The sequence below is a fragment of the Mauremys mutica genome, chromosome 9, assembly GCF_020497125.1.
Source record: "Mauremys mutica isolate MM-2020 ecotype Southern chromosome 9, ASM2049712v1, whole genome shotgun sequence".
NCBI classification, from domain to species: domain Eukaryota; kingdom Metazoa; phylum Chordata; order Testudines; family Geoemydidae; genus Mauremys; species Mauremys mutica.
Window position 1 is genome coordinate 49402047 of NC_059080.1, and position 13982 is coordinate 49416028.

The 13982-nt window shown below is 47.9% G+C and overlaps 1 protein-coding gene across 1 annotated transcript in view; it reads left to right on the forward strand.

Annotated features, from left to right (window-relative positions):
* Window positions 1-10529, forward strand: part of ING5 (inhibitor of growth family member 5) — a 35690-nt gene extending 25161 nt beyond the window's left edge. Inside the window, exons 8-10 of the mRNA XM_045030357.1 lie at window positions 5849-5910; window positions 7157-7195; window positions 8282-10529. Of these exons, the coding sequence (XP_044886292.1) occupies window positions 5849-5910; window positions 7157-7195; window positions 8282-8363 (183 nt within the window). The 3' untranslated portion in view covers window positions 8364-10529. The remainder of the gene's footprint in view (window positions 1-5848; window positions 5911-7156; window positions 7196-8281) is intronic.
* Window positions 10530-13982: the final 3453 nt, after the last annotated feature.

A 13982-nucleotide genomic window follows, 5' to 3' on the forward strand; every position in this document is an offset into this window, starting at 1 on the left:
GGTCCGCTTCCCGGTATCGTTTCCGGCACCGTGACTCTCGCAGCCGCTCCCGGCACCGCCGGTCCAGATCCCAGTCGAGCTCCCGGCACCGGTCGAGCTCCCGGCACCGCGGCGGACGTTGGTCTCGGTCACCATCCCGGTACCGTGATGACCGGCACCGATCCTCGGCACCGTCCGGGGACAGGCTGCCACTTTCGACGGCGCAGTCCATCAGCGCCTCTGCACCCCCATGGCCATCTCGTCCCGCGTCGGTCGCTTCCGGGGCAGGCAGCAACGGGCACCTTCCGCCTGCTCCGCATGATCAACCTCAGGGTGCACAGCAGTGGGGCTTCTGGGTCCCCTGGGCCCAATACGAGACTCAGGGGGTGCCTTTCCCTCCAAGGGCCCCTGCCTCCGAGCGCAGGGTACCAGAGACCACCATAAGTAGACCGCCCCCTTCGCCACCGGGTTCGGTTTCGATACCGCCTGACCCCCAGAGGCATCCTCAGCCCGAGCCAGCTGACCAACCGTTAGAAGATCCATCTACAGAGGCTGTAGTCCAGGACTTATCCTCGTCGTCGTCACCAGACGAGGCGGTGGCCGGAGCATCTGCCACAGATCCTCCACCAATAGACTTGAGGGCCCACCAAGACCTGCTTCGCCGCGTGGCAAAGGCCATCGATCTCCCCGTGGCGGAGGTCCAGGAGGACGAGGACCCAGTGACGAACGTCATTGGAGCGGAGGCTCCAGTACGGGTGGCCTTACTGTTCATCCGTACGATCCAAAAGAACGCCACGACAATCTGGCAGTCACCGGCGTCCGTCCCTCCTACTGCCCGCGGGGTCGAGCGAAAGTACTCCGTCCCCCCCACGGGATACGAGTATTTGTATACTCACCCGGCCCCAGACTCGTTGGTCGTACAGTCGGTCAACGACAGGGAGAGGCATGGTCAGCCCGCCCCAGCGCCGAAGTCTAAGGAGGCGAGGCGGATGGATCTGTTGGGCCGCAAGGTCTACTCTGCTGGCGGTCTGCAACTTCGGATCGCCAATCAGATGGCTCTCCTCACCAGGTACGCCTATGACATCATGGTGTCCCTGGCGAAGTTTACAGAACTGCTCCCAACAGCCTCCCGCCAGGAGTTCTCGGTGCTGTTGGACGAAGGGAAAAAATCTTCCAGGTCCTCCATCCAGGCCGCTCTTGACTCCGCGGACTCGGGAGCAAGGACCCTGGCCTCAGGAGTGACTATGAGGCGCATCTCCTGGCTGCAGTCCTCCACCCTACCACCGGAGGTGCAGTACATGCTGCAGGACCTGCCTTTTGATACTCAGGGTCTGTTCTCGGAAAAAACTGATTCCCGGATTCAGACCCTGAAGGACGGTCGCATAGCCATCCGCACTCTCGGGATGCATACACCAGCAACACAGCGCAGGTCCTTCAGGCAGCAACCCTCCTGGCCTTTCACTCAGCCACGGTACCGTCCCTACAACAGCAAGCGGCCTGGCCTAAATCGCCATCGACCATCCGGCAACAGACGCAACCAGGCCCAGGCCCCTTCCAAGGCCCCTCAAGGGTCCAAACAGGCCTTTTGATGGGACGCCCGAGGATGGCCCATCACTCTTCCTACCGGATCCTACCCTTTTGTTTTACAACCGCCTTTCCCATTTCTTTTCGGCATGGTCCCAAATAACAACGGACAACTGGGTGCTTCAAACAGTCCAGTCGGGATACCGCCTTCAGTTTGTTTCGCCCCCCCTTCCCACCCACCCTCCCTGTCCCTCTTCAGGGACCCCTCTCACGAGCAACTCCTCTTACAAGAGGTCCAGACTCTGTTGAGCGTGGGTGCCATAGAGGCAGTGCCTCAAGACAGGCGGGGCAGGGGATTCTATTCCCGATATTTTCTCATCCCCAAAGCGAAAGGAGGGCTACGTCCTATCCTGGACCTTCGAGAGCTGAACAAGTATCTGCTCAAGCCCAAGTTTCGCATGGTCACCCTGGGGACCATCATTCCCTCTCTGGATCCGGGAGACTGGTTTGCCGCCCTCGACATGAAGGATGCGTACTTCCATGTCACGATCTACCCTCCCCATCGATGCTACCTACGTTTCGTGGTCAACAACGCACACTACCAGTTCGCAGTGTTACCATTCGGCCTATCCACCGCACCGAGGGTGTTTACCAAGTGCATGGCAGTGGTTGCCGCAGCCCTCCGCCGTCGTCATATACACGTCTACCCGTATCTCGATGACTGGCTGGTTCGCGGAACGTCTCGGCAGCTGGTAATGGACCAGATGACAGAAATCCTGTCTCTATTTCAATGGCTCGGTCTTCTCATCAATGCCGAGAAGTCCTCCTTAATTCCGTCGCAGCGGGTGGAGTTCATTGGAGCGGTTCTCGACTCCAAGTTGGCCAGGGCCTGCCTACCGCGATCTCGGCACCAGACACTGGTCTCCGTCATTCGAGACCTCGTCACCTTTCCTACCACGACGGTGCGATCCTGCCTCCGCCTCCTGGGCCACATGGCATCCTGTACGTATGTCACTGCGTACGCGCGGCTCCACCTTCGCCCGTTCCAGTCCTGGCTAGCGTCGGTGTACCGCCCGCATCAAGACCCTGTCGACATGGTGGTCACGGTCACCAAGCCAACCCTTGAGTCCCTCAGCTGGTGGCTACACCCAGACGTCGTGTGTGCGGGAGTCCCGTTTCACCCTCCTCGCCCATCCGCCACTCTGACCACGGATGCCTCAGCGCTCGGCTGGGGGGCTCACCTGGGCGACCTTCACACCCAAGGTCTTTGGTCACCCCGAGAGCTCACTCTGCACATCAACATCCGCGAACTGTGAGCGATCCGTTTGGCGTGTCACACCTTCCGCACCCGCCTGCAAGGCCGCTGCGTGACAGTGTTCACGGACAACACGACAGCGATGTTCTACGTGAACAAGCAGGGCGGAGCCCGCTCCTCCCTCCTCTGCAAGGAAGCGCTGCTCCTGTGGGACTTCTGCGTGACCCACTCAATTCACCTGGAAGCGTCCTTTCTTCCGGGAGTGCAGAACACGCTGGCCGACCATCTCAGCAAGTCGTTCCTCTCCCACGAGTGGTCCCTCCGTCCAGATGTCGTGCACACAATCTTCCGGAGGTGGGGGTTTCCCCAAATAGACCTATTTGCCTCCAAGGAGAACAGGAAGTGCCACCTGTTTTGCTCGTTCCGAGGTCACTCGCCAGGCTCCCTGTCGGACGCCTTCCTTTACTCCTGGAAGGATCACCTCCTCTACGCCTTCCCTCCGTTCCCGCTCGTGCACCGAGTGCTACAGAAGCTTCGGAGGGACAGAGCCCACGTCATACTCGTAGCTCTGGCCTGGCCGAGGCAGCACTGGTACACCCGGCTGCTCGAGCTCTCCGTTCGGGATCCCATCCCCCTTCCGTTATGGCCGGACCTCATCACGCAGGACTTCGGCAGACTCCACCATCCGAACCTGCGGTCCCTCCATCTTACAGCTTGGTACCTGCGTGGTTGACCCTCGCGGAGAGGGACTGTTCGGCGGCGGTACAGCAAGTCCTGCTAGAGAGTAGAAAGCCTTCCACTCGCTCCACCTACCTTGCGAAATGGAAGCGATTCGCGCTCTGGTGTGACCAACGAGGCCTCAATCCCTTCGTAGTCCCTGTCCCTACCATCCTGGACTACCTCTGGTACCTTAAGGAGCAAGGTCTGGCGGTCGCCTCCTTGAGGGTACACCTGGCAGCAGTGTCCGCCTTTCGTCCATCTACGGGAGGTCGGTCCGTCTTCTCCAACCAGATGGTTTCCCGCTTCCTTAAAGGCCTGGACCACTTGTACCCGCCCGTGCGGCGTCCTGCCCCGACCTGGGATTTGAACCTCGTTCTGGCCTAGCTTATGGGACCGCCCTTCGAGCCTCTAGCCACGTGCTCTCTGCTCTACCTCTCCTGGAAGACAGCCTTCTTCGTCGCAATTACATCAGCGAGACGAGTCTCTGAGCTCCGTGCTCTAACGGTTGGTCCACCATACACCGTCTTCCACGGAGACAAGGTGCAGCTTCGACCACACCCAGCCTTCCTCCCTAAGGTGGTGTCGGCCTTCCACCTCAACCAGGAGATCTTCCTCCCGGTCTTCTTCCCGAAGCCGCATGCCTCACCTCGTGAGCAACAGCTTCACACCCTGGACGTCCGCAGGGCGCTTGCCTTTTACATCGAGCGGACGAAGCCCTTCCGACGTTTGACCCAGCTGTTTATAGCAGTCGCCGACCGCATGAAGGGCGAGCCGGTCTCCTCGCAGCGAATTTCCTCATGGGTTACGGCATGTATTCGGACGTGCTACGAGCTTGCTCGCGTGCCACCATGCCGCCTCACTGCTCACTCGACGAGAGCGCACGCCTCGTCGGCCACCTTCCTGGCCCATGTCCCCATCCAGGACATCTGTAGAGCGGCTACCTGGTCTTCTGTCCACACCTTCGCCTCCCACTACGCGTTGGTGCAGCAATCAAGAGACGATGCAGCCTTCGGCTCCGCAGTATTACACTCCGCCACGTCTCACTCCGACCCCACCGCCTAGGTAAGGCTTGGGAATCACCTGACTGGAATGCATAGGAGCAATCACTCGAAGAAGAAGAGATGGTTATTCACCATAGTAACTGTTGTTCTTCGAGATGTGTTGCTCCTATCCATTCCAGACCTGCCCTCCTTCCCCACTGTCGGAGTAGCCGGCAAGAAGGAACTGAGGAGCGGACGGGCCGGCTGGGGTATATAATAGGCGCCATAGCGGCGCCACTCCAGGGGGCGCCAGCCGGCCCGCCGGAATTGCTAGGGTAAAAATGTTCCGAAGAGCCGTGTACGTGCAGCGCGCACACCTGACTGGAATGGATAGGAGCAACACATCTCGAAGAACAACAGTTACTACGGTGAGTAACCGTCTCTTATCAGTGGTTTGCTATCAAATGGGAGGGTGAATCTAATGGGGTCCAGCAGGTGTCCATCCTGGTCTGGTTCTCTTCAATATTTTCATTAATGACTTGGGTAATGGAGTGGAGGGTATGCTTATAATATTTGCAGATGACACCAAGTTTGGAGTGGGGTGGGTTTGTAATAATTTTGGAAGACAGGTTTAAAATTCAAAATGACTTTAACAAATTGGAGAATTGGTTTGAATTCAATAAGATGAAATTCAATAAAGACAAGTGCAAAATACTTCAGTTCAGAAGGAAAAATAAAATGCACAACTGCAAAATGGGGAATAACTGGCTAGGTGGTAGTACTGCTGAAAAAAATCAGGGTTATAGTCAATCGCAAATTGAATATGAGTCAACAGTGTGATGATGCAGTTGTGAAAAAGGCTAATATTTTGGGCTGTATTAACAGTAGTGTTGTATGTAAGACATGGGAGGTAATTGTCATACTCTACTTGGCACTAGTGAGATCGTAGATGCAGTACTGTGTCCAGCTGTGGGCCCCACACCTTCAGAAAGAAAAGGACAAACTGGAGAGAGTCCAGAGGAGAGCAACAAAAATGATAAGAGGTTTAGAAAACCTGGACTAGGAATAGGCTTCCAAGGGAATAGGCTTCCAAGGGAGGTCATGGAGTCCCCATCATTGGAAGCTTTTAAAAACAAGTTAGACAAACACCTGTCAAGGATGGTTTAGGTTTACTTGGTCCTGCCACCGTGCGGGGGATTGGGTTTAAATTTTTTAAGGTCCCTTTCAGCCGTGGCTTATATTTTTTGAAGGTACACTCTGGATATCTGTTCTTACAGTGCCCTGCATAACTTCACAGCACAAATACATCTGATGAGATAACCTGCATTAGTAGGCCGTCCTTTCCTAGTTTTATAAGTGTTTCTCTTCTTTCTTTTTTCCTGAACTGCAGTGTCCAATTGAGTGGTTTCACTTCGCTTGTGTGGACCTCACCACAAAACCAAAAGGAAAATGGTAAGTAGGAGGCACAGGTTCTGTTTGTTGAGTCTCTTCTTGACTGCTTCTCTCCAATCAGGAAAAAATTAAATTCTGAAATCTTAACCTATCTTGGTGCATGAATTTTGTTCTCACTAATATAGAAACCATAGAATCATAGAACTGAAAGGGACCTCGAGAGGACTAGATGCAGACTTGTAACATACATTGTAAGAGAATTGTATTTGTCTGGATGTACATTATACATTAGGAAATGTCTATTCTCATCTCTAAAGGCTGCTTCTATTGAAGTCTATGACAAAACTCCGATAGATTTTAATAGGCTTAGGCCATATCTATGCTACCGACTAAATCGGCATCGCTGCAGTCGATGCAGCAGTGTCAATTTAGTGAGTCTGGTGAAGACGCACTAAGTCAATGGGAGAACACTGTCCCGTCGACATCTGTGCTCAACCTCCCCCCGAGGTGGAAGATTGGGAGAGTGTCTGCCATGGACATACCGTGGTGTAACCGCCGCTGTGAGTCAACCTAAGTTATGTGGCCTTTGGTCACGTGATTTACGTAATTGAACTAGTGTAACTTAGATTGACTTACAGCATTAGTGTAGACCAGCTATTAGAATAAGGCCTTAACAAGATATTTCAGGTTGCAAGCGTTTACAAGATATCAGCCTAATCAGAACAGTTAACATGTATTTGCGCAGGTGTATGTACATCACATTCCTGCATAGTATATCTACTATATCACTGAGTAGCAACTGCAGTGCTATTGTTAAAATTGGGCGACTTTGTTTGTACTTTCCCCCTGTCTTTGGGAGCTTGTAACTTTTATGAGATTTTTTTCCGTCAGGCTGTTTTTTTCCATGTGGGGTCTCACCTCAAAGAGAAGGGGTAATATATCTGGTTCATCTATTTTTTTAAGAACATACAAGTTACAGCAAGGAGGTATCTTTCACACATAAAAAAATTCAGTTTTTTTCTGTTCAGATAACTAAAACCAGCTTTGTTTTAAAATGGGACTGAGGACCCCCCTTCTGCCACTTTCACCCTCCAAACACCACAGCTCCTTTGCTAGTTGTTCAAATTTCCTGGACCCATCTCAATGAAATGTCTTTCCCCCATATTTGTGCTCTGTAATATTACAGCATCAACAAAAGAAATTGACATCCATATAGTGGAGTTTATTTCCTTCTCCAAAATAGTGAAGAGCTCCCATGCAAAATATTTATCTGTTGAACCTTAATACTATTCTTCTCTGTCCCTAGGTTCTGTCCCCGTTGTGTTCAGGAAAGGAAGAAAAAGAAGTAAGGAAGGGGAATGTATACTGAATCCAGAAGGAGTTTAATATATTCTTTCTTACATGTTGCAATATTATCTTTTAGTTTTTGACCTACCTTCCTTCTTGTTTTGATTTGATATTTAATTGTCCAACAGCCAGTTGTAATTTTTATTTAAAAAGATGATGATGACTTGGTGAGGGAGGGTAGGATTTTTGAGAAAGTTGCCACAGGGATTTTATTTAAGTTATTTTCACACAGCACTGACAGCTGTTACTATGAAATACTTGGAGCAGCCCGCAGCTGGAATTGTTGCTAATGCATTGGAATCTGTGAAACTGCCTAAGGCATTTCAGGGGAATGAGAAAGCATTTTAGCATGGTGGATTGCCACTACCTAAATAGTGCAGGCATGAAGCTATGCATAATGTATATGAAGGATCTCTATATAACTGCAACCTGCATGAAGTACATTCATACATTTAGGAGTGAAGTCCATTTTTTGTGTGTGTGTACAGTCCTGTAGCACTGAAAGCAACAGGCAGGCCAGTATCTTATTTCTCCAAAGCGAAGTATTGTATGTAATTTTGGTGAAGCATGCTCGGTGTATCTGAAGTTACACATCTCTTCTTATTGAGAATTATTTCTGTTTAATTTTGCATTGCTGCCTTTGGACTTGAGCCGGTTCCCACATCCAGACCCCTCTTTTGAATTCCTTTCTCCTCTCATAAACATTTGTCCATTCTGGAGGAAAATCATTTTTAAGTAGCAAGAGATCTGCCCTGGATTGTGTCATAGTGACAATGGTAGCAAGAGCGAGTGCAGACCTTCCTGCCAACATCACATTTCTCTGGAAATGCTTTAAGTTCTTTACAGTGAAGACAAAAACCTAATGTGGTGTTATGAAGATAGTGGGGTCAGATTTACTCATGAAATAAAATTAAGGCCGGTTTACATTAGTTATCTCTATGTTGCACTTTGGTAAATAATCAGGAAAACAAGTTTTAGGAGGAGAATAATATTATAATAAGATATAGATTCTTGTGATGGTGCATCAAACCTGAGATGAAGTCATTGACTTTAACCCTATTGCATTTTTTCTGATTTTAATCAGCATCCATCATGAACCACTGCTAATAAAACAGAAGTCCACACAGCAGGAATGTTTTAAAAGGGACATCTTGCTTGTTTGGTGAGAGATCTGCATGCTTTTGATTTGAGTTGCCTTTCAGGTTGACAGATAAAATGTGAACCTTGCTATCATTAGGGAGTCATACCCTACAGTGGAAGGAAGACAGAAATCCAAGAGGAAGAAAAGAAAATATTCCATATAAGTCATAGATTATTAGGGTTGGAAGGGACCTCAAGAGATCATCTACTCCAACCCCCTGCTCAAAGCAGGACCAATCCCCAAATGGCCTCCTCAAGGATTGAACTCACAACCCTGGGTTTAGCAGGCCAATGCTCAAACCACTGAGCTATAAGTCCCTTATTCTCTTCCTCTCCTCCCTCAATACTGAGCTATGCTTGGTATAGGAACTGAGAAGAGAGGTAAAGATGGGTTTGTTACTTTTGTACTTTCCATATTCTGGGATTCCACTACCTATGGCCACCAGTGGCTGTAATGGTGTAGCCCACTGTATAGACCACTGGCATGTCAGAAAGGGGCTGCAGTATAACAGAATCAGGCCCACAGTATTACAACAAAACAGAACAATTAATTCAAAAGACACGCTTATATAGCACAATTCTAGTTGAAAAAACAAAAAAGATAGTCTTTCTGTTACAGGAGGACCAGTGAATGGTGCCCTTTGTGTGCATTTTGTGATGCAAGAATGTAAAACACAACTCCTGCTAAGTCTCCTTTCTTGCAGTCATGCTATTTGCATTTGGCTTTGTAGGAGGTAGCAGTTAAACAAAAATGTCATAGAAAACCCCTCTTGGTATTAGTGTAGTTATCTGTGAATGTATTTTGATTGTCACATCAGCTGTGGAAAAAAGTGTCTCCGGAGTTCTGTAGTTTAAAATGTGATGTACATATCCCTGTTATCACATCACTCCATATGGTATATATGAAGTTTTCATGTTCACAGGACTATGGTTTTTGCCATTTTAAAACAAACACAGCAAAAATATGCACACAGAACTTAGCAACAGATTGTTGGAGGGAAGCGGGGAGAAAGCACAATTGCACAAAGCTGGATCTGGGAATGTAGTCAGCCCTTTTTTATGTCTCATCGCAGAGTGTAAGAAGAGACTCTGCCTCTGTCTGGAGAGTAAACCTTTTCGCAAATCAGCATGTAGTAAAGTAGCCAGTGAAAAACCCATACCTCATTATCCTGTTACACTGGATTACAAGTAGGAATGTCACTGTTTTGAAGATTGTAATACTGATGAAGACTCAAGCTCCATTTCCCCATCTATCCAATGATACAATATTGTAGGCAACACTTATTTAAAAAAAAAATACTTTGTGAAATAACCATAAATTGTAATTGTTTGGTTAAACTGATTCTCAAAAGCCAACACATCTCTTTGGAGGTGTTGCTGCATAACCAAGAAGTTATAGATCTATCAATGCAAAGCTGATTACCATAAACTTAGAGATAGTTGCTTAGGGCAGCAAATTATTTAGTGATTTTTGTCTGGGTGGCTGTAGCCTAGAAGAATGGATGCTTTCTATTTTAACCAGGGAAGCTAAAGACCTAGAGTTAGCACTATGTTCTCAGTCCTAAGAATGAAAGGTATCTATGGGGACCACAAACACTAGATAAGATGACAGATGTACTTTGGCACGCAACCTCTCAAATGTATCAGATCATCTGAGTTGGAACAGAGTTTGAACAATAATGAGTGTGTTCCATATGGGAGAGCTAACAAACAGAGGTTCTAATAGTTAAAGTTATCACAGATTTAATAGTATCTGTTTGCCCATTCATTTCTGGGTTTAGGGTTTTTTGCTCCTCTTTAGACAGGAAGATCAGTAGCCTTGATCTTGGTCATTAAAGAATTTTGAAGTCCTGTATTTTGAATGTGCAGTGTTAAATATACATTACCTTTGTGGAGAGGGATGGACAGAACTGTGAGAGATTTAAAAGGAATGTTCCACTAAAGATTATCAAGAAAAGCTTTTTCAGACACCTGTATATTTTGTGGTGGTCAGCTTTATCACAATTCATCCAAATTGGAGATGATGTAACTTTAACCTGAATGTTATGTTTTATTCTCAAAGGAATTAGATATGTTCCCTTTGTAAATGGAAGAGAATATTATAAATCTTTTTATTAAAAAATGTAAAAATGTATAGCAGTATTTTTTGATTATGTTATAGATAATGGATATATTGTTATAAATAAAGTATTTTTGGGAATAAAAGTCTGAAGTCACATTGTTTCAGGGTTCCCGGCTAGAGCTTCAAATCCATGCACAAAGGGAACCTACAGAGATACATAAATAATTGCATGGATGTACATATATCTCAAACTCACATCTTGGTCCCAAGACTAATGACTATTATTAGCTCTGTTAACTTCGAATTTAGCAAAGGGTTTTATGGCAGGAGTGGGACCCATTTCATACACTTAAAACCTGGGTGGCAAGTTCTCTAAATCTTATCCATTCTCTGCATGGTGGTGATGGAGTGAGGATTATACTGCTACTCACTGGCTCCAACTGTTGTAGACAGTATGCTGCCAGACCCAGTTAAGCAATGTCTCTGTGACTGCAGAACATGCCCCTAGAGGCTAGTAGTGTTGGGTTGCCACTGGTCCAGGTTTTCCCAAGATTGATCCTATTTTTGATGTGGCTGTCCTGGGGAATCCTATAAGGGTTCTCCATATATACTGCCAGTTGTCCAGTATTATGGGCTCAGGATCATCCCAGATGTCCTGAAGTTTTTTCTATATCTCAGAGGTGGCAACCCAAAGTGATTCTGCCAATGTTAAAACTTAAAATATATATGCCTTGTGCAACAACATTTGGCTCTCCCCATGCTCACATCTCTTGCCAGCTATTTTATGGCACCTGTTCGAGGATAGGGACTGCAGCTTCTGTGAGTAAGGCCTTTTACTCAAGTAGTTACCTACTTCTTTCTATGTCCTTTGTCAGGTCACAGTACTTTGTGGGCACATTAGTTATAAACTACTCCAAATCAGTTTTCAAAGTGCAAGGTAAGTATAATATGGTACCAAGTCAAAACAGTGTCATTTTGTACATGTCAACAACTAAAAGTGCAAAGAAGAGGCGAATCAGGCCCATCGTAGACCCAATACCATCCATTATGCCTGTAATGACTGTGTTTTGGCAGGGGGAGGGTTTTACTGGCTGGATGCTACTTTTTGAGACAGAGATCAGATCAAATTCTGACGCCTGAAATCAGGCAGAATCTTTGGTATGATTTTTTGGCTGGGCTTGATTCAGTGTAAACCAGTGTATTTGTGGGGAAACTCTGAGTAACTGGGTCACAGAAGCAGGGAGCCGGGGAGTTGGGAAGAAGCCTAGCATTTATTTGGGGGTTGAAAGGGAAGCAGCAATGGGATATGAGAAAGGGAACTGACCTTTATAAACACAATGTTTGTAATATTAAAGCCTAATAGAAGAAAAATGCACATTCAAAAAAGTAGTAGTATTTAAGTCAGTGGTCCCCAACCTTTTCGTCTGGCGGACACCAGATGTAGGACCGTGGCGGCAATCGAGCATTTGGCAGCATTTAGGCGGCGACACCTCTCGATGACGTTGCATGTCGGCGGCAAGCGGCGTCATCGAGAGGCGTTGCCGCTGAAATGGCGCCAAATTTTGGCGGTATTTCGGCGGATGCTCGACCGCTGGCCTGGGCGCAGGCGCATTTAGATACCCCCACCGGCGCCATGGCGCCCGCGGGCACCGCATTGGCGACCCCTGAGAGTGTCATAGAAACCAGAAAGAGACAATCCCTACTCCATGGAGCTTACACTGTTAATAGCTAAACAGAACAAATGCATAATAAATCAAAATGTTGATGAATGTACTACAGTTCAAAACTCTGAAAGCACAATGGTTCTCCCACAGCTGAAGAAAAGAGTTCTCATAGGGGGTCAAGAAGACTTCAGCACATTGATGACTTCATGTTGGGGAACACAACGATGCAAACACACTGTATAATTTTCATAACTATATATGCAAATCACTTGTATAGTGTCAAAGAGGATGTTAGTAAAGGGAAATACAATGTTTTGAAATTGATCCTTTAAGCATCAATAGTGCAATCCCTTGCAGGGTTGTGGTTTGGGTTTTTTGGGTAGTGTTTTAGTTTTTTCAGTTTATAGTGACTTGTGCATACACACCAATTGTCCTAAATTATTATAGGTAGGGTTGTTGCCACCACCTATTACGTAGGTTGCCTGACACTTCTCAAAGACAGATTCTGTTTTCAGTTATTTATGACTTTCCCAAACTTAATCCATGTAGCCTGGAATTTGCCACACGGGGTGTCTGCCTCAGACTAAATGTTTTTTTTTGAAAATTTTAGCCAAAGCAGCTGTTTCCAAGAATGAGGCTATGGAATAATGTTCTGCCTGTGTTCAAAAATGCTGTTGACCTTTTGAGCAGGGATTTGAAATTAGGCAGGGACATGGCCTTTGTGTCAGGTAAGTGCCCCCCTGTGCCCCTCCAACCCTCTGCCCCTAACCCAGAGCCTCCTCTCACACAGCCAAACTGCTGAAGCTGGTCCCCAGCACCAGCAGAAGTCACGGAAAGTCACAGAATCCGTAACAGATTTGCAGCCTTACTTATAATCACTTAAAATTTACCTTTTATAGTTAATAAACTTGGTTTTGTTTATTCCAAAACCCAGTTTATGTAATTCATGGCGAGGAGTGGGGGGGGGGGGGCAAAATGCTGGCCTATCTGCCTCCACCAGAGCTGTAACAAGGAAATTTTGTGCCTGAAGCAAGGGTCGGCTCCAGGCTCTTCGTCGGTGGGTCCCTGAGTCCCTGTTGGAGGGAAGGACCTGCCACCGAATTGCTGCTGCCTCATTCATTCATTCTTCGGTGACAATTCTGCGACGGGTCCCTAAGTCCCTCTTAGAGAGAAGGACCCGCCGCCGAATTGCTGCTGAAGAATGAATTAAGCGGCGGTGGCAATTCGGCGGCAGGTCCTTCCCTCCGAGAGGGATTCAGGGACCTGCCGCTGAATGGCCAAAGAAGTGGCAGCAGTAGAACTGCCACCGAAGTGCCGCTGATCACAGTAGAGCTGTGCCCCTCTGCTTTGCGCACCCGAGGCAAGTGCCTCACTCGCCTTGCCCTTGTTACGGCACTGCCCTCCACATTCAGGGAGGGGGCAATTTTTATGAGGGTATGCTGTACAGATCTCGCTATACAGGGCAAGACATTGCTGACACACACTGAGCTTCGTACACAGCAGACGCTGCAGCAGTGACTCAAGACAGGCTTCGTGCTGTCACATGGAGGCTGCATCTTGCCAGAGCTCACAGCCCTCCTTCAACCCCTAGCTAGTCTTGGCTCACCACGAGCAATTTGACTGGAAGTACCAAGCAGTAATAACAACAACAATAATACTTGTGTGTGTGTGTGAGAGAGAGCGAGCCAGGGCATGTGAGGGAGACCTGTTAATCACAGCCCTGCCGAATTCTTGGGGAAGGCACACACCCAGTTGGATTTTTGGGCATTGTTGATTAGGTGGCCATCTTGGTCTGGATAAGAACAAGGTGACCTCCATGATGTGACAGTTTCTTGTTCCCCTAAACTGGGCAAAAGGCGGGAAAGTGAAAAGAGCGGGAATCAGTTGTTGCTAAATAACCGGTTTCTATATAAACAAAC